Source organism: Eurosta solidaginis, chromosome 4 (assembly GCF_040869045.1).
Source record: "Eurosta solidaginis isolate ZX-2024a chromosome 4, ASM4086904v1, whole genome shotgun sequence".
Lineage (NCBI taxonomy): Eukaryota > Metazoa > Arthropoda > Insecta > Diptera > Tephritidae > Eurosta > Eurosta solidaginis.
This window is the reverse complement of record NC_090322.1, coordinates 14,704,807-14,728,584: the sequence shown is the minus strand read 5'-3', so window position 1 is coordinate 14,728,584 and position 23,778 is coordinate 14,704,807. Positions and strand designations below refer to the sequence as shown.

General features: G+C 31.5%; 1 protein-coding gene across 5 annotated transcripts in view; it reads right to left on the bottom strand.

Annotated features, from left to right (window-relative positions):
- The window catches only part of Ca-alpha1T (Ca[2+]-channel protein alpha[[1]] subunit T), a 259,303-nt gene that overhangs the window by 120,160 nt on the left and 115,365 nt on the right, over positions 1–23,778 (bottom strand). For all 5 annotated transcript variants that reach the window (XM_067780304.1, XM_067780303.1, XM_067780301.1 and 2 more), the window contains one exon: positions 22,372–22,464. In XM_067780304.1, coding sequence (XP_067636405.1) covers positions 22,372–22,464 — 93 coding nt within the window. The remainder of the gene's footprint in view (positions 1–22,371; positions 22,465–23,778) is intronic.

The following is a 23,778-nucleotide window of genomic DNA, read 5'->3' as shown; positions in this document are numbered from 1 at the left end:
ATCTCGCTGTGCGCAGCTTGCACTACCTCGCGTAAAGTCGTTGGTTCAAATGTTGTGAAGTCATCGTTCTACATTGACGACTTACTATGTGGTGCTGACTCGATTGCTGCGCTATCGCGGATGCAACAAGAGGTAACCGAATTATTAAAATCAGGTGGATTTCAGTTGGCAAAATGGCACTCTAATCATGAGCTTTTCGGAGACGAACACTCTGACAAGGACCTAAATTTCGATACGTCTTTCACTACCACTCTTGGTCCTGAATGGGATAAAATTCAGGATAATTTTTTATTTTCTTTTCTTCCAAAGAAGCCAATAAATAGTTGTGTTACAAAAAGGAATATACTGTCCATTGCATCGTCGTTCTTCAACCCTCTCGGGCACCAATTGTGGTCAAGGCTAAAATTCTTCTTCAAGAGATATGGCTGCTGAAAGCCCCGACACATAAGCGGATTTTCATATAGATGCGTTTTACTCAATCTTATGCGTTATGAGTAGATAGCACGTATTTTTATGGAGAACGGTAGATTGAGCGACACTGGCGCCATCAACATTGGATGCTCATTGGAGAAATGTACGAATGAAAAGCAATCCAGCTGACATTGTGTCCAGAGGAAGCACACCGGTTGAACTTGCAAGCTGAATTTGGTTCACAGGTCCTGCATTTCTTACTGAAAACATAAACAACATAAAGATATCGATATGGGAATTGTAAATGCGGAGTTGCGGATATCGGTATTTAAGATAACTTTAACCAGCAACTACATCCTTGACACTCTCGATAGGTACAGTTCCCATACTAAAGAAATTCGGATCGTGGTATGGATGTTTCGTTTTATCACAAAACTTAAGAAACCGGTTACAAATATTACTAGTGAACCTCTCACTTCCGAGGAACTACACCGCGCATTGCTAAGCATTGTATGGAACTGATGTCCAGGGAGTACTTAGATTATGGACGGTACACTTCTCTGCTCTCCTAAATGGAGACAGCAATTTACCGCACAGGGATGACGAGCCCGATCCCGCAACCGATGATGATGGAATAAATGTCCCCCCACCCGATTATGACTAAGTCAGAATATCAATAACCAGATTGAAAAACAACAAGGCCGCGGGCGCTGATGGATTGCCTGGGGAGCTATTCAAATATAGCGGCGAGGAGTGGAATCTAAGTATTCTTTGCCCAGTCCACAAGAAAGGGGATGCTGCAAACTGCGCCAACTATGGCGGAATCTGTCTTCTTAATATTGCATTAAAGATGAATCGGCTGATTGGACCTTATCAGTGTGGCTTCAGATCTGGTAAATCTACCATCGATCAGATTTTCACAATGCCCCAAATCTTGGAAAAAACCCGCGAAAAAAAATCGACACACATCGCCTCTTCGTCGATTTTAAATCCGCCTTCGTCAGCGCGAAAAGTAGGTGCCTATATGACGCTATGTCTGAATTTGGCTTCCCGGAAAACTTATACGGCTGTGCAAAATGACGTTGAGCAACACCATCAGCTCAGTCAGAATTTGGAAGGACCTCTCCGAGCCGTTCGAAACTAGACGAGGCTTCAGCCCCCTATAGTGCGATTTCTTTAATTTGATGTTGGAGAAAATTACACTAGCTGCAGAACTTAACCGCTCTGGAACAATATTCTATGAAAGCGTGCAATTACTGGCATATGTTGATGATGCATACGCCAAAATAATAAAGCGGTAAAGATGGGTTTGATGGTGAATGAGGACAAAACGAAGTACCTGCTGTCATCGAGCAAAGAGTCAGCACATATGCGCCTTTACAACCACGCTACTTGGCAGCCATAATTTCGAAATAGTAAAAGACTTCGTTTATTTGGGAACCAGCATAACACTTACAACAACATCAGCTCTGAAATCCAGCGAAGAATAACTCATGCCAATAAATGCTACTAGGTAGAAAATTGAAAGGTAAAGTCCTATCTCGTCAAAGGAAAATCTTACTCTACAAGTTACCTATCGTGCGCGTCCTTGTATATGGTGCAGAAGCATGGACCATGACAAAAGCAGATGAAGCGGTTCTGGGAGTGTTCGAGAGAACAGTTCTTCGAAAGATTTGTGGACCTGTACGTGTTGGCGATGGCGAGTACCGAAGAAGATTTAAGGATGAGCTGTACGAGCTTTACGCAGACATCAACATAGTCCAGCGAATTAAAACGCAGCGGCTGCACTGGCTAGGTGCTGTTATGCGAATGAAATATGATGCTACGGCTAAAAAAGTGTTTCTACCGGAACCCGCCTATGGAAGTAAAGGAAGAGGCGGCCCCCACTCCATTGGAAGGACCAGGTGGAAAACGATTTAAACTCCATTGGTGTGACCAATTGACGGCGGTTAGCAGAGCGAAGAAGCGACTGGCGCGCCTTGTCATAATCGCTTAAACGGTTAAACGCCAATTAAGTAAACTAATATGGAATTTTCAACAGCAACACTTCGCCGAAGATATTAGACACTTGCGGAACGAGATAATGACAAATGTACACTAAGGAATTTCAACCGTATGACTGAAGGCGATTAAACAACTGCTCAAGATGTAATAAGTATTGCTAAGGGCATTCAGCAACAAATAAAAAGTGCATATCCTACAACCTAAGCATAGATGATTCAACCTTACAGTCGTGAACAAAGTTTGGTCTCACAGCAAAATGCATTTACATGTGTCACCCTTTTATTGCGCATTCGTATGGGTATGCCAACTAAGAACGAGAGACAGGATCGCGAAAAAAAAATGCCTGAATCCTTTTTACTTTAAGACTTTTTGCACTACTTTTTATAGAGTACTACGTGATAAATTTTGTGGGCGCTGTTTATACCAAATTGAGCAGTGTGCATAAAAAATAAGCAAACGCTTTTTCTTCTAGATTCTAAGAATTCGACATAACGAAAACAAATTAAGTTAAAGCTATACAAAGCACATATTTTTTTTAAATTAGTTGAACAAACAGATTATGCTCTTTTTATACATGCATATTCTAGCGAAATGAAATGAGTTCAGCCTTAACCAAATATTTTGCTTTACTTTTGCCACATAAAATTCCCTAATAATTGTTTGTTTATTATTGTATTCGCAGAGTTGAATTGTGTTATTAATTTGAAACGTGTACCTACAACTTTATTTTTAATGAGTAAATACAAAAAAACAATGTGTATACTTAATTAGTTTTATCTGTTTCCAAACTGCTTAGTATGCTCTATTCTCTACTGCCACAAAACCATAGTTGGGAGCAGTGAACTATTTATTCACAAAATTCAAGGGATTTATGCATATTCCTGCGAAATGAAATGAGCTCAGCCTTAACCAAATATTTTGCTTTACTTTTGCTACAGAAAATTTCCTAATAATTGTTCGTTTATTAATTTATTCGCAGAGTTGAATTGTGTTATTAATTTGAAACGTGTACCTAAAACTTTATTTTTAATGAGTAAATACAAAAAAACAATGTGTATACTTAATTAGTTTTATCTGTTTCCAAACTGCTTAGTATGCTCTATTCTCTACTGCCACAAAACCATAGTTGGGAGCAGTGAACTATTTATTCACAAAATTCAAGGTATTTATGCATACTCCTGCGAAATGAAATGAGCTCAGCCTTAACCAAATATTTTGCTTTACTCTTGCTACAGAAAATTTCCTAATAATTGTTCGTTTATTAATTTATTCGCAGAGTTGAATTGTGTTATTAATTTGAAACGTGTACCTACAACTTTATTTTTAATGAGTAAATACAAAAAAACAATGTGTATACTAAATTAGTTTTATCTGTTTCCAAACTGCTTAGTATGCTCTATTCTCTACTGCCACAAAACCATAGTTGGGAGCAGTGAACTATTTATTCACAAAATTCAAGGTATTTATGCATATTCCTGCGAAATGAAATGAGCTCAGCCTTAACCAAATATTTTGCTTTACTTTTGCTACAGAAAATTTCCTAATAGTTGTTCGTTTATTAATTTGTTCGCAGAGTTGAATTGTGTTATTAATTTGAAACGTGTACCTACAATTTTATTTAAAATGAGTAAATACAAAAAAATAATGTGTATACTTAATTAGTTTTATCTGTTTCCAAACTGCTTAGTATGCTCTATTCTCTACTGCCACAAAACCATAGTTGGGACCAGTGAACTATTTATTCACAAAATTCAAGGTATTTATGCATATTCCTGCGAAATGAAATGAGCTCAGCCTTAACCAAATATTTTGCTTTACTCTTGCTACAGAAAATTTCCTAATAATTGTTCGTTTATTAATTTATTCGCAGAGTTGAATTGTGTTATTAATTTGAAACGTGTACCTACAACTTTATTTTTAATGAGTAAATACAAAAAAACAATGTGTATACTTAATTAGTTTTATCTGTTTCCAAACTGCTTAGTATGCTCTATTCTCTACTGCCACAAAACCTTAGTTGGGAGCAGTGAACTATTTATTCACAAAATTCAAGGTATTTATGCATATTCCTGCGAAATGAAATGAGCTCAGCCTTAACCAAATATTTTGCTTTACTTTTGCTACAGAAAATTTCCTAATAATTGTTCGTTTATTAATTTATTCGCAGAGTTGAATTGTGTTATTAATTTGAAACGTGTACCTACAATTTTATTTAAAATGAGTAAATACAAAAAAATAATGTGTATACTTAATTAGTTTTATCTGTTTCCAAACTCCTTAGTATGCTCTATTCTCTACTGCCACAAAACCATAGTTGGGAGCAGTGAACTATTTATTCACAAAATTCAAGGTATTTATGCATATTCCTGCGAAATGAAATGAGCTCAGCCTTAACCAAATATTTTGCTTTACTTTTGCCACATAAATTTCCCTAATAATTGTTTGTTTATTATTGTATTCGCAGAGTTGAATTGTGTTATTAATTTGAAACGTGTACCTACAACTTTATTTTTAATTAGTAAATACAAAAAAACAATGTGTATACTTAATTAGTTTTATCTGTTTCCAAACTGCTTAGTATGCTCTATTCTCTACTGCCACAAAACCATAGTTGGGAGCAGTGAACTATTTATTCACAAAATTCAAGGTATTTATGCATATTCCTGCGAAATGAAATGAGCTCAGCCTTAACCAAATATTTTGCTTTACTTTTGCCACATAAATTTCCCTAATAATTGTTTGTTTATTATTGTATTCGCAGAGTTGAATTGTGTTATTAATTTGAAACGTGTACATACAACTTTATTTTTAATGAGTAAATACAAAAAAACAATGTGTATACTTAATTAGTTTTATCTGTTTCCAAACTGCTTAGTATGCTCTATTCTCTACTGCCACAAAACCAAAGTTGGGAGCAGTGAACTATTTATTCACAAAATTCAAGGTATTTATGCATATTCCTGCGAAATGAAATGAGCTCAGCCTTAACCAAATATTTTGCTTTACTTTTGCCACATAAATTTCCCTAATAATTGTTTGTTTATTATTGTATTCGCAGAGTTGAGTTGTGTTATTAATTTGAAACGTGTACCTACAACTTTATTTTTAATGAGTAAATACAAAGAAACAATGTGTATACTTAATTAGTTTTATCTGTTTCCAAACTGCTTAGTATGCTCTATTCTCTACTGCCACAAAACCATAGTTGGGAGCAGTGAACTATTTATTCACAAAATTCAAGGTATTTATGCATATTCCTGCGAAATGAAATGAGCTCAGCCTTAACCAAATATTTTGCTTTACTTTTGCTACATAAAATTCCCTAATAATTGTTTGTTTATTATTGTATTCGCAGAGTTGAGTTGTATTATTAATTTGAAACGTGTACCTACAACTTTATTTTTAATGAGTAAATACAAAGAAACAATGTGTATACTTAATTAGTTTTATCTGTTTCCAAACTGCTTAGTATGCTCTATTCTCTACTGCCAAAAAACCATAGTTGGGAGCAGTGTACTATTTATTCACAAAATTCAAGGTATATATGCATATTCCTGCGAAGTGAAATGAGCTCAGCCTTAACCAAATATTTTGCTTTACTTTTGCCACAAAAAATTCCCTAATAATTGTTTGTTTATTATTGTATTCGCAGAGTTGAATTGTGTTGTTAATTTGAAACGTGTACCTACAACTTTATTTTTAATGAGTAAATACAAAAAAACAATGTGTATACTTAATTAGTTTTATCTGTTTCCAAACTGCTTAGTATGCTCTATTCTCTACTGCCAAAAAACCATAGTTGGGAGCAGTGAACTATTTATTCACAAAATTCAAGGTATTTATGCATATTCCTGCGAAATGAAATGAGCTCAGCCTTAACCAAATATTTTGCTTTACTTTTGCCACATAAAATTCCCTAATAATTGTTTGTTTATTATTGTATTCGCAGAGTTGAATTGTGTTATTAATTTGAAACGTGTACCTACAACTTTATTTTTAATGAGTAAATACAAAAAAACAATGTGTATACTTAATTAGTTTTATCTGTTTCCAAACTGCTTAGTATGCTCTATTCTCTACTGCCAAAAAACCATAGTTGGGAGCAGTGAACTATTTATTCACAAAATTCAAGGTATTTATGCATATTCCCGCGAAATGAAATGAGCTCAGCCTTAACCAAATATTTTTCTTTACTTTTGCCACAGAACATTTCCAAATAATTGTTTGTTTATTATTGTATTCGCAGAGTTGAATTGTGTTATTAATTTGAGACGTGTACCTACAACTTTATTTTGAATGAGTAAATACAAAAAAACAATGGGTACACTTAACTAGTTTTATCTGTTTCCAAACTGCTTAGTATGTTCTATTCTCTACTGCCACAAAACCATAGTTGGGAGCAGTGAACTATTTATTCACAAAATTCAAGGTATTTATGCATATTCCTGCGAAATGAAATGAGCTCAGCCTTAACCAAATATTTTGCTTTACTTTTGCCACATAAAATTCCCTAATAATTGTTTCTTTATTATTGTATTCGCAGAGTTGAATTGTGTTATTAATTTGAAACGTGTACCTACAACTTTATTTTTAATGAGTAAATACAAAAAAACAATGTGTATACTTAATTAGTTTTATCTGTTTCCAAACTGCTTAGTATGCTCTATTCTCTACTGCCAAAAAACCATAGTTGGGAGCAGTGAACTATTTATTCACAAAATTCAAGGTATTTATGCATATTCCTGCGAAATGAAATGAGCTCAGCCTTAACCAAATATTTTGCTTTACTTTTGCCACATAAAATTCCCTAATAATTGTTTGTTTATTATTGTATTCGCAGAGTTGAATTGTGTTATTAATTTGAAACGTGTACCTACAACTTTATTTTTAATGAGTAAATACAAAAAAACAATGTGTATACTTAATTAGTTTTATCTGTTTCCAAACTGCTTAGTATGCTCTATTCTCTACTGCCAAAAAACCATAGTTGGGAGCAGTGAACTATTTATTCACAAAATTCAAGGTATTTATGCATATTCCCGCGAAATGAAATGAGCTCAGCCTTAACCAAATATTTTTCTTTACTTTTGCCACAGAACATTTCCAAATAATTGTTTGTTTATTATTGTATTCGCAGAGTTGAATTGTGTTATTAATTTGAGACGTGTACCTACAACTTTATTTTGAATGAGTAAATACAAAAAAACAATGGGTACACTTAACTAGTTTTATCTGTTTCCAAACTGCTTAGTATGTTCTATTCTCTACTGCCACAAAACCATAGTTGGGAGCAGTGAACTATTTATTCACAAAATTCAAGGTATTTATGCATATTCCTGCGAAATGAAATGAGCTCAGCCTTAACCAAATATTTTGCTTTACTTTTGCCACATAAAATTCCCTAATAATTGTTTGTTTATTATTGTATTCGCAGAGTTGAATTGTGTTATTAATTTGAAACGTGTACCTACAACTTTATTTTTAATGAGTAAATACAAAAAAACAATGTGTATACTTAATTAGTTTTATCTGTTTCCAAACTGCTTAGTATGCTCTATTCTCTACTGCCAAAAAACCATAGTTGGGAGCAGTGAACTATTTATTCACAAAATTCAAGGTATTTATGCATATTCCCGCGAAATGAAATGAGCTCAGCCTTAACCAAATATTTTTCTTTACTTTTGCCACAGAACATTTCCAAATAATTGTTTGTTTATTATTGTATTCGCAGAGTTGAATTGTGTTATTAATTTGAGACGTGTACCTACAACTTTATTTTGAATGAGTAAATACAAAAAAACAATGGGTACACTTAACTAGTTTTATCTGATTCCAAACTGCTTAGTATGTTCTATTCTCTACTGCCACAAAACCATAGTTGGGAGCAGTGAACTATTTATTCACAAAATTCAAGGTATTTATGCATATTCCTGCGAAATGAAATGAGCTCAGCCTTAACCAAATATTTTGCTTTACTTTTGCCACATAAATTTCCCTAATAATTGTTTGTTTATTATTGTATTCGCAGAGTTGAATTGTGTTATTAATTTGAAACGTGTACCTACAACTTTATTTTTAATGAGTAAATACAAAAAAACAATGTGTATACTTAATTAGTTTTATCTGTTTCCAAACTGCTTAGTATGCTCTATTCTCTACTGCCAAAAAACCATAGTTGGGAGCAGTGAACTATTTATTCACAAAATTCAAGGTATTTATGCATATTCCCGCGAAATGAAATGAGCTCAGCCTTAACCAAATATTTTTCCTTACTTTTGCCACAGAACATTTCCAAATAATTGTTTGTTTATTATTGTATTCGCAGAGTTGAATTGTGTTATTAATTTGAGACGTGTACCTACAACTTTATTTTGAATGAGTAAATACAAAAAAACAATGGGTACACTTAACTAGTTTTATCTGTTTCCAAACTGCTTAGTATGTTCTATTCTCTACTGCCACAAAACCATAGTTGGGAGCAGTGAACTATTTATTCACAAAATTCAAGGTATTTATGCATATTCCTGCGAAATGAAATGAGCTCAGCCTTAACCAAATATTTTGCTTTACTTTTGCCACATAAAATTCCCTAATAATTGTTTCTTTATTATTGTATTCGCAGAGTTGAATTGTGTTATTAATTTGAAACGTGTACCTACAACTTTATTTTTATTGAGTAAATACAAAAAAACAATGTGTATACTTAATTAGTTTTATCTGTTTCCAAACTGCTTAGTATGCTCTATTCTCTACTGCCACAAAACCATAGTTGGGAGCAGTGAACTATGTATTCACAAAATTCAAGGTATTTATGCATATTCCTGCGAAATGAAATGAGCTCAGCCTTAACCAAATATTTTGCTTTACTTTTGCTACAGAAAATTTCCTAATAATTGTTCGTTTATTAATTTATTCGCAGAGTTGAATTGTGTTATTAATTTGAAACGTGTACCTACAACTTTATTTTTAATGAGTAAATACAAAAAAAAAACAATGTAAACACTTAATTAGTTTTATCTGTTTCCAAACTGCTTAGTATGTTCTATTCTCTACTGCCACAAAACCATAGTTGGGAGCAGTGAACTATTTATTCACAAAATTTCACGCAAATTAATGCTTCGTAGATTGTCACAATGGTAAAGTTTTCAATTGAAAGTACTGTGAGGGGATAAAATTAAATAGAACTGATACCAACTCCTAAAGCGACAGCTCTGCGCTAGTTCGGTACTAGTGGGAAGTTTTAAGGGCATGGAGAAGGCCGCCAGAGTGACAAAGTGACTAATGTAGGTGCTTACTATATGAAAAATCACTACAAGTCGCGATGGAGGTAATACAAGCAAAGAAAAACTGAAAAGTCTAGGAGATGCTCTGCCTTGATCACTACGAAGATAGTTGACCTAGTAGGAGTAGCATACTTTCGGGCAGACTTATATTAAGTTTAAAGTTGTGTAGCAGATTGAATAGTCGATATATTTTTAACTCAAATGTTTTGTTTTATTAGTTTATTATAAAAAAGGACGTGTGGCACTCGGGGACTGCCGCGGTAAAGCTATTGCATATTATCAACTTATCCAATTATAATATTTATGCAACATTTTGTTTTCTTTGATACACATTCAAGTTAACCTTTTTAAGCGTGGTGACCGATAAGAAAACAAATTTTTTACTTTTATTGAATAAATGAGAAGTTAATATTTAACTTTCACTTTAACTTTAACTTTATTTTTAACTTTAACTTTAACTTTCACTTTAACTTTAACATTCACTTTAACTTTAACTTTAAGTTTATTTTTAACTTTAACTTCAACATTCAATTTAACTTTAACTTTACCTTTAACTTTAACTTTAACATTAACTGTAACTTTAACTTTAAATTTAACTTTAACTTTAACCTTAACGTTAATTTTAACTTTGACTTTAACTTTAAGTTTAACTTTAACTTTAACTTTAGCCTTAACTTTAACTTTTACTTTGACTTTAACTTTAACTTTCATTTTAACTTTAACTTTAACTTTATTCTTAACTTTAACTTTAGCTTTCTCTTTAACTTTAACATTCACTTTAACTTTAACTTTATTTTTAACTTTAACTTTAACTTGCGCTTTAACTTTAACATTCACTTTAACTTTACCTTTAACTTTAACTTTAACTTTAACTTTCACTTTCACTTTAACTTTAACTTTATTTTTAACTTTAACTTCCGCTTTAACTTTAACATTCACTTTAACTTTAACTTTAACTTTATTTTTAACTTTAACTTCCGCTTTAACTTTAACATTCACTTTAACTTTAACTTTAACTTTAACATTCACTTTAACTTTAACTTTAACTTTAACTTTAACTTTAACTTTAACTTTAACCTTAACTTTAACTTTCACTTTAACTTTAACTTTATTTTTAACTTTAACTTCCGCTTTAACTTTAACATTCACTTTAACTTTAACTTTCACTTTAACTTTAACTTTATTTTTAACTTGAACTTTAACTTTAACTTTCGCTTTAACTTTAACATTCACTTTAACTTTAACTTTAAATTTAACTTTGACTTTAACTTTAACTTTAACTTTAACTTTAACTTTAACCTTAACTTTAACTTTAACTTTAATTTTAACTTTAACTTTCACTTTAACTTTAACTTTATTTTTAACTTTAACTTTAGCTTTAACTTTAACATTCACTTTAACTTTAACTTTAACTTTTACCTTAACTTTAACTTTAACTTTAAATTAAACTTTAACTTTCATTTTAACTTTAACTTTATTTTTAACTTTAACTTTCGCTTTAACTTTAACATTCACTTTAACTTTAACTTTAATTTTAACTATCACTTTCACTTTAACTTTATTTTTAACTTTAACTTTAACTTTAACCTTAACTTTAACTCTAAATTAAACTTTAACTTTAATTTTAATTTTAACTTTAACTTTCACTTTAACTTTATTTTTAACTTTAACTTTCGCTTTAACTTTAACATTCACTTTAACTTTAACTTTAATTTTAACTTTCACTTTAACTTTAACTTTATTTTTAACTTTGACTTTAACTTTAACTTTAACCTTAACTTTAACTTTAATTTAAACTTTCACTTTAACTTTAACTTTATTTTTAACTTTAACTTTAACTTTAACTTTAACCTTAACTTTAACTTTAAATTAAACTTAAACTTTAACCGTAACTTTAACTTTTACTTTAACTTTAACATTCACTTTAACTTTAACTTTAATTTTAACTTTCACTTTATTTTTAACTTTAACTTTAAATTTAACTTTGACTTTAACTTTAACTTTAACTTTAACCTTAACTTTAACTTTAACATTAACTTTAACTTTAATTTTAACTTTCACTTTAATTTTAACTTTATTTTTAACTTTAACTTTAATTTTAACTTTCACTTTAACTTTAACTTTAACTTTAACTTTATTTTTAACTTTAACTTTAAATTTAACTTTAACTTTAACTTTCACTTTAACTTTAACATTCACTTTAACTTTAACTTTATTTTTAACTTTAACTTTAACTTCAACATTCACTTTAACTTTAACTTTAACTTTAACTTTAACTTTAACTTTAACTTTAACTTTAACTTTAACTTTACCTTTAACTTTAACTTTAACTTTATTTTTAACTTTAACTTCCGCTTTAACTTTAACATTCACTTTAACTTTAACTTTAACTTTATTTTTAACTTTAACTTCCGCTTTAACTTTAACATTCACTTTAACTTTAACTTTAACATTCACTTTAACTTTAACTTTCACTTTAACTTTAACTTTAACTTTAACTTTATTTTTAACTTTAACTTCCGCTTTAACTTTAACATTCACTTTAACTTTAACTTTAACTTTAACCTTAACTTTAATTTTAACTTTGACTTTAACTTTAACTTTAAGTTTAACTTTAACTTTAACTTTAACTTTAGCCTTAACTTTAACTTTGACTTTGACTTTAACTTTAACTTTCATTTTAACTTTAACTTTAACTTTATTTTTAACTTTAACTTTAGCTTTCTCTTTAACTTTAACATTCACTTTAACTTTAACTTTATTTTTAATTTTAACTTTAACTTGCGCTTTAACTTTAACATTCACTTTAACTTTAACTTTAACTTTTAATTTTACTTTATTTTTAACTTTAACTTCCGCTTTAACTTTAACATTCACTTTAACTTTAACTTTAACTTTATTTTTAACTTTAACTTGCGCTTTAACTTTAACATTCACTTTAACTTTAACTTTAACTTTTACTTTATTTTTAACTTTAACTTCCGCTTTAATTTTAACATTCACTTTAGCTTTAACTTTAACTTTAACTTTAACTTTCACTTTAACTTTAACTTTAACTTTAACTTTATTTTTAACTTTAACTTCCGCTTTAACTTTAACATTCACTTTAACTTTAACTTTAACTTTAACTTTATTTTTAACTTTAACTTCCGCTTTAACTTTAACATTCACTTTAACTTTAACTTTAACTTTATTTTTAACTTTAACTTCCGCTTTAACTTTAACATTCACTTTAACTTTAACTTTAACTTTTACTTTATTTTTAACTTTAACTTCCGCTTTAACTTTAACATTCACTTTAGCTTTAACTTTAACTTTAACTTTCACTTTAACTTTAACTTTAACTTTATTTTTAACTTTAACTTCCGCTTTAACTTTAACATTCACTTTAACTTTAACTTTAACTTTATTTTTAACTTTAACTTCCGCTTTAACTTTAACATTCACTTTAACTTTAACTTTAACTTTAACTTTATTTTTAACTTTAACTTCCGCTTTAACTTTAACATTCACTTTAGCTTTAACTTTAACTTTAACTTTAACTTTAACTTTCACTTTAACTTTAACTTTAACTTTAACTTTATTTTTAACTTTAACTTCCGCTTTAACTTTAACATTCACTTTAACTTTAACTTTAACTTTAACTTTAACTTTAACTTTAACTTTAACTTTATTTTTAACTTTAACTTCCGCTTTAACTTTAACATTCACTTTAACTTTAACTTTAACTTTATTTTTAACTTTAACTTGCGCTTTAACTTTAACATTCACTTTAACTTTAACTTTAACTTTTACTTTATTTTTAACTTTAACTTCCGCTTTAACTTTAACATTCACTTTAGCTTTAACTTTAACTTTAACTTTAACTTTCACTTTAACTTTAACTTTAACTTTATTTTTAACTTTAACTTCCGCTTTAACTTTAACATTCACTTTAACTTTAACTTTAACTTTAACTTTATTTTTAACTTTAACTTCCGCTTTAACTTTAACATTCACTTTAACTTTAACTTTAACTTTAACATTCACTTTAACTTTAACTTTAACTTTAACATTCACTTTAACTTTAACTTTCACTTTAACTTTAACTTTATTTTTAACTTTAACTTTAACTTTCGCTTTAACTTTAACATTCACTTTAACATTAACTTTAAATTTAACTTTGACTTTTACTTTAACTTTAACTTTAACCTTAACTTTAACTTTAACTTTAATTTTAACTTTAATTTTAACTTTAACTTTAACTTTAACTTTATTTTTAACTTTAACTTTAACTTTAGCTTTAACTTTAACATTCACTTTAACTTAACTTTAACTTTAACTTTAACTTTAACTTTTACCTTAACTTTAACTTTAACTTTAACTTTAAATTAAACTTTAACTTTCACTTTAACTTTAACTTTATTTTTAACTTTAACTTTAACTTTCGCTTTAACTTTAACATTCACTTTAACTTTAATTTTTATTTTAACTTTCACTTTAACTTTAACTTTATTTTTAACTTTAACTTTAACTTTAACCTTAACTTTAAATTAAACTTTAACTTTAACTTTAATTTTAACTTTAACTTTCACTTTAACTTTAACTTTATTTTTAACTTTAACTTTCGCTTTAACTTTAACATTCACTTTAACTTTAACTTTAATTTTAACTTTCACTTTAACTTTAACTTTATTTTTAACTTTAACTTTAAATTTAACTTTGACTTTAACTTTAACTTTAACTTTAACTTTAACCTTAACTTTAACTTTAACTTTAATTTTAACTTTCACTTTAACTTTAACTTTATTTTTAACTTTAACTTTAACTTTAACCTTAACTTTAACTTTAAATTAAACTTAAACTTTAACCTTAACTTTAACTTTAACTTTCACTTTAACTTTAACATTCACTTTAATTTTAACTTTAATTTTAACTTTCACTTTAACTTTAACTTTATTTTTAACTTTAACTTTAAATTTAACTTTGACTTTAACTTTAACTTTAACCTTAACTTTAACTTTAACTTTAACCTTAACTTTAACTTTAACTTTAATTTTAACTTTCACTTTAACTTTAACTTTATTTTTAACTTTAACTTTAATTTTAACTTTCACTTTAACTTTAACTTTATTTTTAACTTTAACTTTAAATTTAACTTTGACTTTAACTTTAACTTTAACTTTAACCTTAACTTTAACTTTAACTTTAATTTTAACTTTCACTTTAACTTTAACTTTATTTTTAACTTTAACTTTAACTTTAACCTTAACCTTAACTTTAACTTTAAATTAAACTTAAACTTTAACCTTAACTTTAACTTTCACTTTCACTTTAACTTTAACTTTAACTTTAACTTTAACTTTATTTTTAACTTTAACTTTCGCTTTAACTTTAATATTCACTTTAACTTTAACTTTTTGATCCGGGGTGGGCGTGAGCTTAGCACCTGCTAGCAAGTCAACCTAATATAAACGCACGCAAGTCATTTTCTGTCAAAAATGTCTCATGCACATACAACTTGTATGAGAGCAACTCAAATTGAATTTGCTGCGTGAAAACCTAACTCGATTTCCAATTTTTGTTCTGCGTGACATTTAGATTTGACGTTTGCACACATGCTTTACATTGTCGCAACGCATGCTTATTTGAGTTAGGGCAAAAAACGCCGGTTGTTTGCGTGCGCTAAAAAAACGCAGTGCGGTTGGCTTGTAAGTGACCACATATGTTTATGATAAGCGATACCACAATGGCTACTTCGTGAAAATCAACGACAGCTCTTTTAGTTTGATTTCGATGGTCGTACGGTGAGGAAGTCCCGCACGCGCGTTTAAAAGAGAGTACCAAAGAGTGCGTGTGACACATGTTCACCGTTCAAGCATTGAAATCAAACTAAATAAATAATTGATTTTGCTTTCGTGCTCGCTACGCGTTCGTGTTTACTAACACATTCTCAATTTGGTAACCTGCCGATTATGATAGAGATCCAATATTATGTATTTGGCCTGTTGCTAACACCGAACCTTTACGAACGTTTTCGAATCTTTTCGAACCTTTTCGAGCCTTTTCGGATTTTTTTGACAAATATCCATTACGGTTTTTTTTTGATTTAGTCGCCAAGCCCGCGATAAAATCTATGCAATAGCTTAAAAATATTTCGCCCCGGGGGCAAGAAAACCTCACTACGCCACTGTTGGATACAAATATCTCTATAATCAGAACCAATTTAAAAATTCTGACACCGGGTGCAGATTCATTTCAATTTTACTTCATAAAACTAGCAATCCCCGGGCAACCCCTGAACTTAATATTTAAAAATGAAAATAGTGCGAAATCGAGTTTCAAGAAAAAACGCAATTCTAAACCGAAGTTTCTGAAATCTCCACTTACTTGCTTTTCAACCTATTGACTTTTCGATTAACAGAGACCAAGGTATGCCACAAAAATGAAAAAAATAATATAAAACGGGTACTTTGTTTCAAAACACTTTTAGAGCTTTTGAATGCAAACCTTAAAGTTATATCTCAAGCCCAAGGGAACACAACGAGACAACGTCTGAGCTGGTTACCTGAGCTTAAAAACATTAAAAACCAAGCACAAGCAGCTTGTTGAATGCAAATTGGCAAAGATAATAACAACAAGTACAGCAAACATAAAATGAATCACATAAATTTTTAAAAGTAATAGCAGCAACAATAACAACAACAACGCAAGCATATGGCCTATTCCGAGGCTTTTGTGAGAAAGTTTGAGCTGAAAATGTAGTGCAGAACAGCGGACGCTGCCGTCAAGAAGCAACAAATGCACACCGAAAGCGAAACAAGGAAATGACATGCAAAAAAGTGAAGTAGTGAAAAATATAAGCAAAAAACAAAAAAACTTGTGAAAAAAACTTTACATTGTCTGCTGCTGACACATTGTTCTTACCCGCCGCCGGTGTGTTGAGGTAGTCAAGAGTATAAACTTTAAGGCATTTGTTGTTTGTGAGTTTGAGTAAGAAAGCAAAAGAAAATCAGTAAGTCTTTCATTTTTCTGACAATGCTTTGTTTAGATTCGAGTATTTATGCCAGTTTTTGACAGTTTGAGGTTATAAAGGATGGAAAAAAGCTAAAAGTGCAAGTGGGAAGAAAGGTGGGTGTAAGTAAGCGAAGTACGACTTTTATTATTTTTACTGAACATTCAGCCTCCATAAGCTCAAGTGAAGCAAAATTCGTATAAAAATAAACACCTCTGTGTGCATGTATGTGTGAAAGGAAGTTTTCTCCCAGTTGTGGTAAGCGATTATGATTTTAAGTGTAGCATAGTTTTAGGTTTAGGTTAGTTTTTTTTTTTTTTTTTTTATAGTTTTAGGCGCACCTTTTTTCCAACCTTTTGAGGAATGAGTTTGAAAGTTTTATAAAATCGTTTTTCTCGTCTCCTCGTAATTTTGTTGTGATTGCTTTTTATTCTTTTAAAAAATAAATAAAAAAAAAATAAATGTAAGGCGCGATAACCTCCGAAGAGATCTAAGGCCGAGCTTCTCTTCCAATTTGCGTCGTGCTCCTCTTGATTTTTCCCTACAAATTGGCCGGACGGGACCTACATGTTTTATGCCGACTCCGAACGGCATCTGCAAGGCAGATGAGTTTTCACTGAGAGATTTTCATGGCAGAAATACAATCGGAGCGCTTGCCAGACACTGCCGAGGGGCGACCCCGCTTAGAAAAATTTTCTTCTAATTGAAAAATCTTATTTCTAAAATTTTGATGTTGCTTTGCCCGGGAGTTGATCCCAGGGCATACGGTGTGATAGGCGGAGCACGCTACCATCACACCACGGTGGCCGCCATTTTTTTTTATTCTTTTACCTCTGTATATTTTCCTAATTTTTTTCGGAATGTACATTACACATTTTCTGCTTTCCTTTGCATTTTAAATATCGTCAGCTTCATCTTGTTTCTTCTACTTCTTCCTCTTCTTTTTCCTTGTTGTATATATGCACATTTCCCTTTTTCTATGCTCTGGACTTCTTCGCCTTTTCTTTCCTATGCTTGAAATTTTGTTCTGCTTCGCAGTCATCTTTCATATACTTGTATTTCTACCGCCCTAGATATAGATAAACCCACCCTCTTCTCAACAAACTGTATTACACACATATTTAGCAGGGGGGAGGCTCTGGCGACTTCAAGTTCCTCATGAAACTAGAAGGGAGTTGAGCGGGATGACTTAGAGGATTCAACTTTGTCAGATGAAATCGTTCCCGATATGGTCGAGCACCTGCCTTAATGTTGCTTGTTACGTACCGCATCCCTGAAAGGACCATCCACATCGATAATAGCACACAAAACCTTAGGGAAGTGTCCTTATGGCTACCAGAAGAAAAAGAAGTACAGGTGATATCAGAACTGGATGTCTTCTAATATCGCCTGAACATCATCTACACAGTGAGGCGAGAGTAATCCCCATCGAGGAGAGAAACGAAATGCCGAAAAAAGCAGTTTATTTTAAATACTCAGAAACATGGCATATTAACAAACGTCTGATTGAAGAGGCTCCGCCTCCATAGACAAGCAGTCACGAATCCGCTAGCATTATAAAGAAATTTGGCATACAAGAATTCAGCCGCTTGAAATGAAAGGGCATAAAAAGGACCTCAGAGTCATCAAAAAAGAGTCGGCAAATTCCTATGCCGATAAATGGCCGGCGAACCCTGTTCTCAATGTTAAATACCCGGAACTCACATTTGAGGAAGATAAACTTCAGCACAAAGATGCGCTGCACCCTGGTATAGCCAATGTATGTCCTGCATGTGATGTGACACCAACCTAATGTTTAATTGCAATGTAGAAACTACGACTCTAATACCCATGTCTCTTAGGCCCCGTTGCAACTGTAAGTTTCCTTGGTCGCCTGGATATCGATGACAAATTATAAGTGATTACACTTGATGAGGCGAAGCACTGCTATAAGAAGAAGAAGCAGATCTCCCTAAGAACAGGTTTATATAGTTTTTGCGTTCACTTATGAACTCTAAATTTGTTTTAAAAGTTTCTATGCAGAACTGACTGTTCGATAAACGGCTCGATGCTTGGGTCTTATGTAGTAGGTGTGAGAAATGCTTCAAAGCATAACTCTGTTGTTGATGAACTGTTTCTAGTTTTCAGAGCTCATTTTAGACTTACTTTTATCAAGATCCAATTATTCTCATGAAGTAAAAGCTGATAACTCAAGTTTGTGTTTGCTTTTAAACATTGCATAATTTTAGGCCTTTGTAAGTTTTAATAAAATCGAATTCATATCAAATTGGCGAACACATCTTGAATACTTGACTCACTGTAAATATCACACCCTCTTAGTGTTTAAGGGACTTAAAGTATGCACATTTTTCGTTCGTTTGTTTCATTAGCCACTGAGTGTGCTTGTAATTCTCAACTGGTTAGTGAAATATTCTAAGGACATAGTTTAAATTTTTTATCCCAAAGCGGGGGTTTTTCAATGCAAAATAAGGTGGCTCAACCCGCAGCCAATACCTAACACACAGCCAACTTAAATAACAAAATATTATAATTATAACAAAAAAAAAAAAAAAAAATCTATTCGCCCTTCGAATCACCAAAGCTTAGACACTTAGAAGCTGAGGCAGATATTCACGCAATTTTTTTTAAATGAATTTCTTTGCATATACTTCTATAAAGTACAACAAGTGCATGTGCTTTATACTTTAAATTTTCCGACTGAATTTGCTGTGTGCGCCTAAAAGAATGTTACATATGTGTCATACACTTTTGTAAACATGTTAGAAAATTAATTACCTGCCAAAGCTTACCTTTATGTAGGTAGTTAACAAAATATCTTTCCAATGTATAAAGATTTGTAGCAACAGCAAAAAAATTAAGTCTCATATAAATCTTTATTTAATTTACCGCAAATGCGTAAATGGTTGTCACATAAATTTGCATACTTGTAGGCAAAAATATTATAGCATATACGAGGCAGTATTATAAATACACTAAGCTTGCTATTTAACACACATGCGTGTGTGAGCTTCTGTACAATTATTAGAGTACAGCAGCTTGTGATTTTGAAGAGCCGTAGAAATGTGTGCCTAAGCACCTAAAAATAGGTTTACAAAAATTCGGAAGCTAAGCTTATATATAAAACCATGTGTGAACAATGCACCTGAAACATGTTTAAATATGTATTTAAATATCTGCTTTTACATACCAAACATGTAGCATACTTTTGGGCCTATATGCCAGTGAGTTAATACATTTCAGTTGAATTGTTTAAATTCTAGTAAGCTCACTCAAAAATTTCGAGAGTCGCGTTACATTGATGATAAATTAGCATGATTTGATGCAAAAAATATCTGAAACGAATGAGGTCTTAAACAAATTGGCATGCTTTAGGGCGCATACATTTCTTATGTATTGAAGCTCAGTTCCTCACTTGGCTCGCGATTTCTTTCCGTACCTTTGTTATTTTAGAATCAATCTGCCTTACTTTTGAGTATTATACACAAATGATTGCAGAGCCTAATTGTCTGATAAGTTTCGTTGTTTGCAGTCGGCTTAAATAAACTTTCTTTCGCTTTTCATTTCCTGTAAATATTTTTTATGCCCATGCGTAGGGGGAAGCGCTATTGAAATCATAAGCCAAATAGTATGCAACGCATGTACCAACTTATTTTTTTTATTTATTTAACGCCTTAAAATAGGCAAGTGAAATATTAACAATCAATCATCAACTGAAATCTTAACGGAAGTTGGAAGTATCAATAAATCAGTTAGTGGAAAATGTGGCACTTCCGCCAAGAACCTCGACGAGCAGCAAAGAGATAGCGAGTAAGCAGCTGATAATGAATAGCATGTATGTAAAGGATAAATCTGTTGACCGGACAAAGTCAGATAAAGCAGAAAATGTAGAAAACCGATTCAAAGGCCAAACAAATTCCTCAAAGAAGGTAAGGCGGAATGCCACAAAAGCAAAATTAAATAATTTTCCTTCACAGTCTTGTTCCGCTATGTATGAAATATTAATTTTGTATGCCTCATTTGTTCGCCGACCTTTTTTCAGCACTCAAATTTAATTCTCTGCTAGCAAAAGTGTGTAGGCGGCGTTTAACTTAGTATACATTTAGGCGTTATGTTTGCTTGCTAATAAATCGTCCCTGTGGGCGGATTAGATGATTGATTGATGGCTTCAATTGGTATGAGAGTTGTGTTGTAGTGTGCCGTAAATGTCTGAAGCGACCTTAAATGAGGGCATTGACATACACATACCATCAGGCGCTGCAAGGGTAAAGTGTCGTAAATTTAGTGATATTTTAAGTAGGGTGCAGACAGATTGAAGAAATAAAGGCTTCAGTTTTGAAGCGTTTTTAAATTAAAAATCTTTATTAAATTTCATTTTTATGAATATAAATAAAAGCTTATATTTTTACGACTGTTTTTTCTTCTTTGCCTTTTGTTTTATCTTTTTTTTATTACCTTCGAAAACTTGATTGGCTTCCTTAATAAGCAAAGATAATATCAGAAAACATATTTATATTAGCTTTCTTAGTAAGCGTGCTTGCCACACTCATGTCTACGCATGTTAACTTTTCCATACGAATATGGCATTTAGCGTTGCGTTCTTTGCTTCGATATCGTCCTGGGAGTAATTGAAATCCCACAGCTGCGCTGTGTACAAATAGATTTTTTTCACATCTCTTTTTGCTACCTTTTATGTTTCCGTTCACCCGCAACGAATTTATTACCTTTTAATGGGGCACATCATATTTATATAAAAGAAATTCTACTGATTGGAAATAAATTTAAATTTTTGGTGGCATCATCAGATTGCCAAAAGTGTAATGGCTGTAAATTTTTAGCTTTAAAAGGAAAAGTCCTAAGTTGAAGATGTAGACATCAAAAAGCTAATTTTTACCTGAAATTTTTAACTTATTGGGATATTTTGTTTCGATATTGAACATCTTAGGTTAAAAAATAAATAAATTTCATCAACTTACTGAAATGTTTAGAAAGCGCCCAACATGGGGCTCACTAACAAATTAACTTATATCAATGGGTCTCACTTAGTTAATTCGAAAATGTACGTACGTAGCAAAAATGGCGCCCAACATGGGGCTCACTAATATGGCTTTGACCACGGAAATGTAAAAATTGTGCCCAACATGGGGCTCACTGTTCAATAAACTGATTGAACTATGCTTGAATTTGTAAACTCGGAAACTAACATACGAAATAATAACGGCGCCCAACATGGGGTTCACTAGTATATTTTTGGTCACGGATTGCGAAAAGAATAATAAATAAGATATCTATGGGTATTTGGGCTAAAAAATGTCTACTTAAATAGTAGTTAATAACATTCCACTTAGTTTAGTCAAGCTTTAAAACCTACCTTGCCCCTTTAATTTATTTCGGCTAAAAGGAGCGCCATAAATATGTTGACTAAGACTTAAATTTAGAATTTTATTGGCTACTCTGTGTTTGCAGACCCACAGTTCCCAAATGTCCTAGAATTCCAGCGTCAGCTAAAGTTTGCAAATTTAACTAGGATAAACTGCAAGCTGTAGTTTAAACTCTCAGTGTTTTTTAAAGCGAAATCAACTTTGCGTTAGTCGACCGGCTTTGCGCATCTTTTTTGAAATATTTATTTACCGTATTGTTACTTGTATTCTAGTATCCTTCATTTTCTAGTCTCTTACTTACCACAATCAATAGCACGAAGTATATCCAATCCCAAAAGCTGTGCGCATCTTGTACGTAATACATAATATCAGTCCAGCCTTCCAGCGATATGACCTGTAATGTTAAAAGATTACGCAATTTTAATTCGATTACATTCAGTGAACTAAAAAACAGGTAGTTTATGACTGACAGCTATTCAGAATCTCTGCGACCTTGGAACTTCATTCCAGCAAATTTTTTGTAAGGACAAATTTACAAAAAATACAGTTCGTATGAAAAGAGAAATATATCTAGGCCAAGTTGTCAATCGTAACTGTACGCGTCTATCGAAGCTTGAAAAGCTGTCTCTGATAAAGATATTTGTTGGTCATTTTCCCATCCAACAAAGAGTGCTACCCAATTCATTGCGTGTGTTGTTATTCTTCATCTTCATAGAGGACTCTTTTCACTAGGCTACGGGACCGTACCGGTCTTGCTGTAGTAATATTCGTCTTTTATGTTTCAGTTTAGCTTGTTGCCAAATAAATCTGGGGCATGCATTTCCCTTCACTTGAAGATTGACCTTAACCTCAGTTATAATGAGCCTGAGTCTGAGCTTGAACCTGCCATTGTTGCTTATATTATTTTGCAGGCATTTCTAGCTTCGCGGAAGTCGTCAAAAGTACTTATTACACTTTTACCTCGGCCTCCATACTGACAACTAATGACCTCAGTATAGTTTTTAAACGCTTCTTCTCAATCAACAAAAGTTACAAGCAAGAATTATTTAAAAGCAAATTCTTCTTCCATTTTATAGATTTTAGTGTGAAAAGCAATACCTATGTATATATTAAGAGTATATTAATATTATTAAGAGTAGATGAGCTGAGACTTCCAAATTTTAGAGGAGAAAGGTTCTGAGGCTGATACGTTTGTTTATAAGCACTCTGCGAATAGGGTTTTCAGTTTCATCGTTGAGCAGACTTCTGTTAACACTATGGACTCATTCGGTTTGTGTGATGTTCTCATGGACCGTTCATTCCAACCTAAACTAACTTCCGAATACGTAATTTTTTTTTAAATTTTGTTTTAGTAAGTTCCCGCGCTATTCTTTTAGGCGTCGACGTTCTCATTGTGCTATATTTGTGTAGTGACAGTCTGCTGCAAATCAGCTTTTTAAGACGCTGTTTAATATTTTGTGCCTAAAAGTATGCAAAGAAAATTGAACTGCGATTATTTTGCGCCTCAAAAGTTTGTGGAACCTTTCGAATAAACTTATGTATTTAGTTCGTTAAACAGTTTGTTTTTTGAATAAAAGTGATAAAATTACAAAAAAAAAAAAAAATATTTACGATTTACTCATTTAAGGTTCCACAAAAATTTTAGGCGGGAACTAAGCACAGTTCAATTTTAATTTGCATACCTTTAGGCCATAAATATTAATACTTT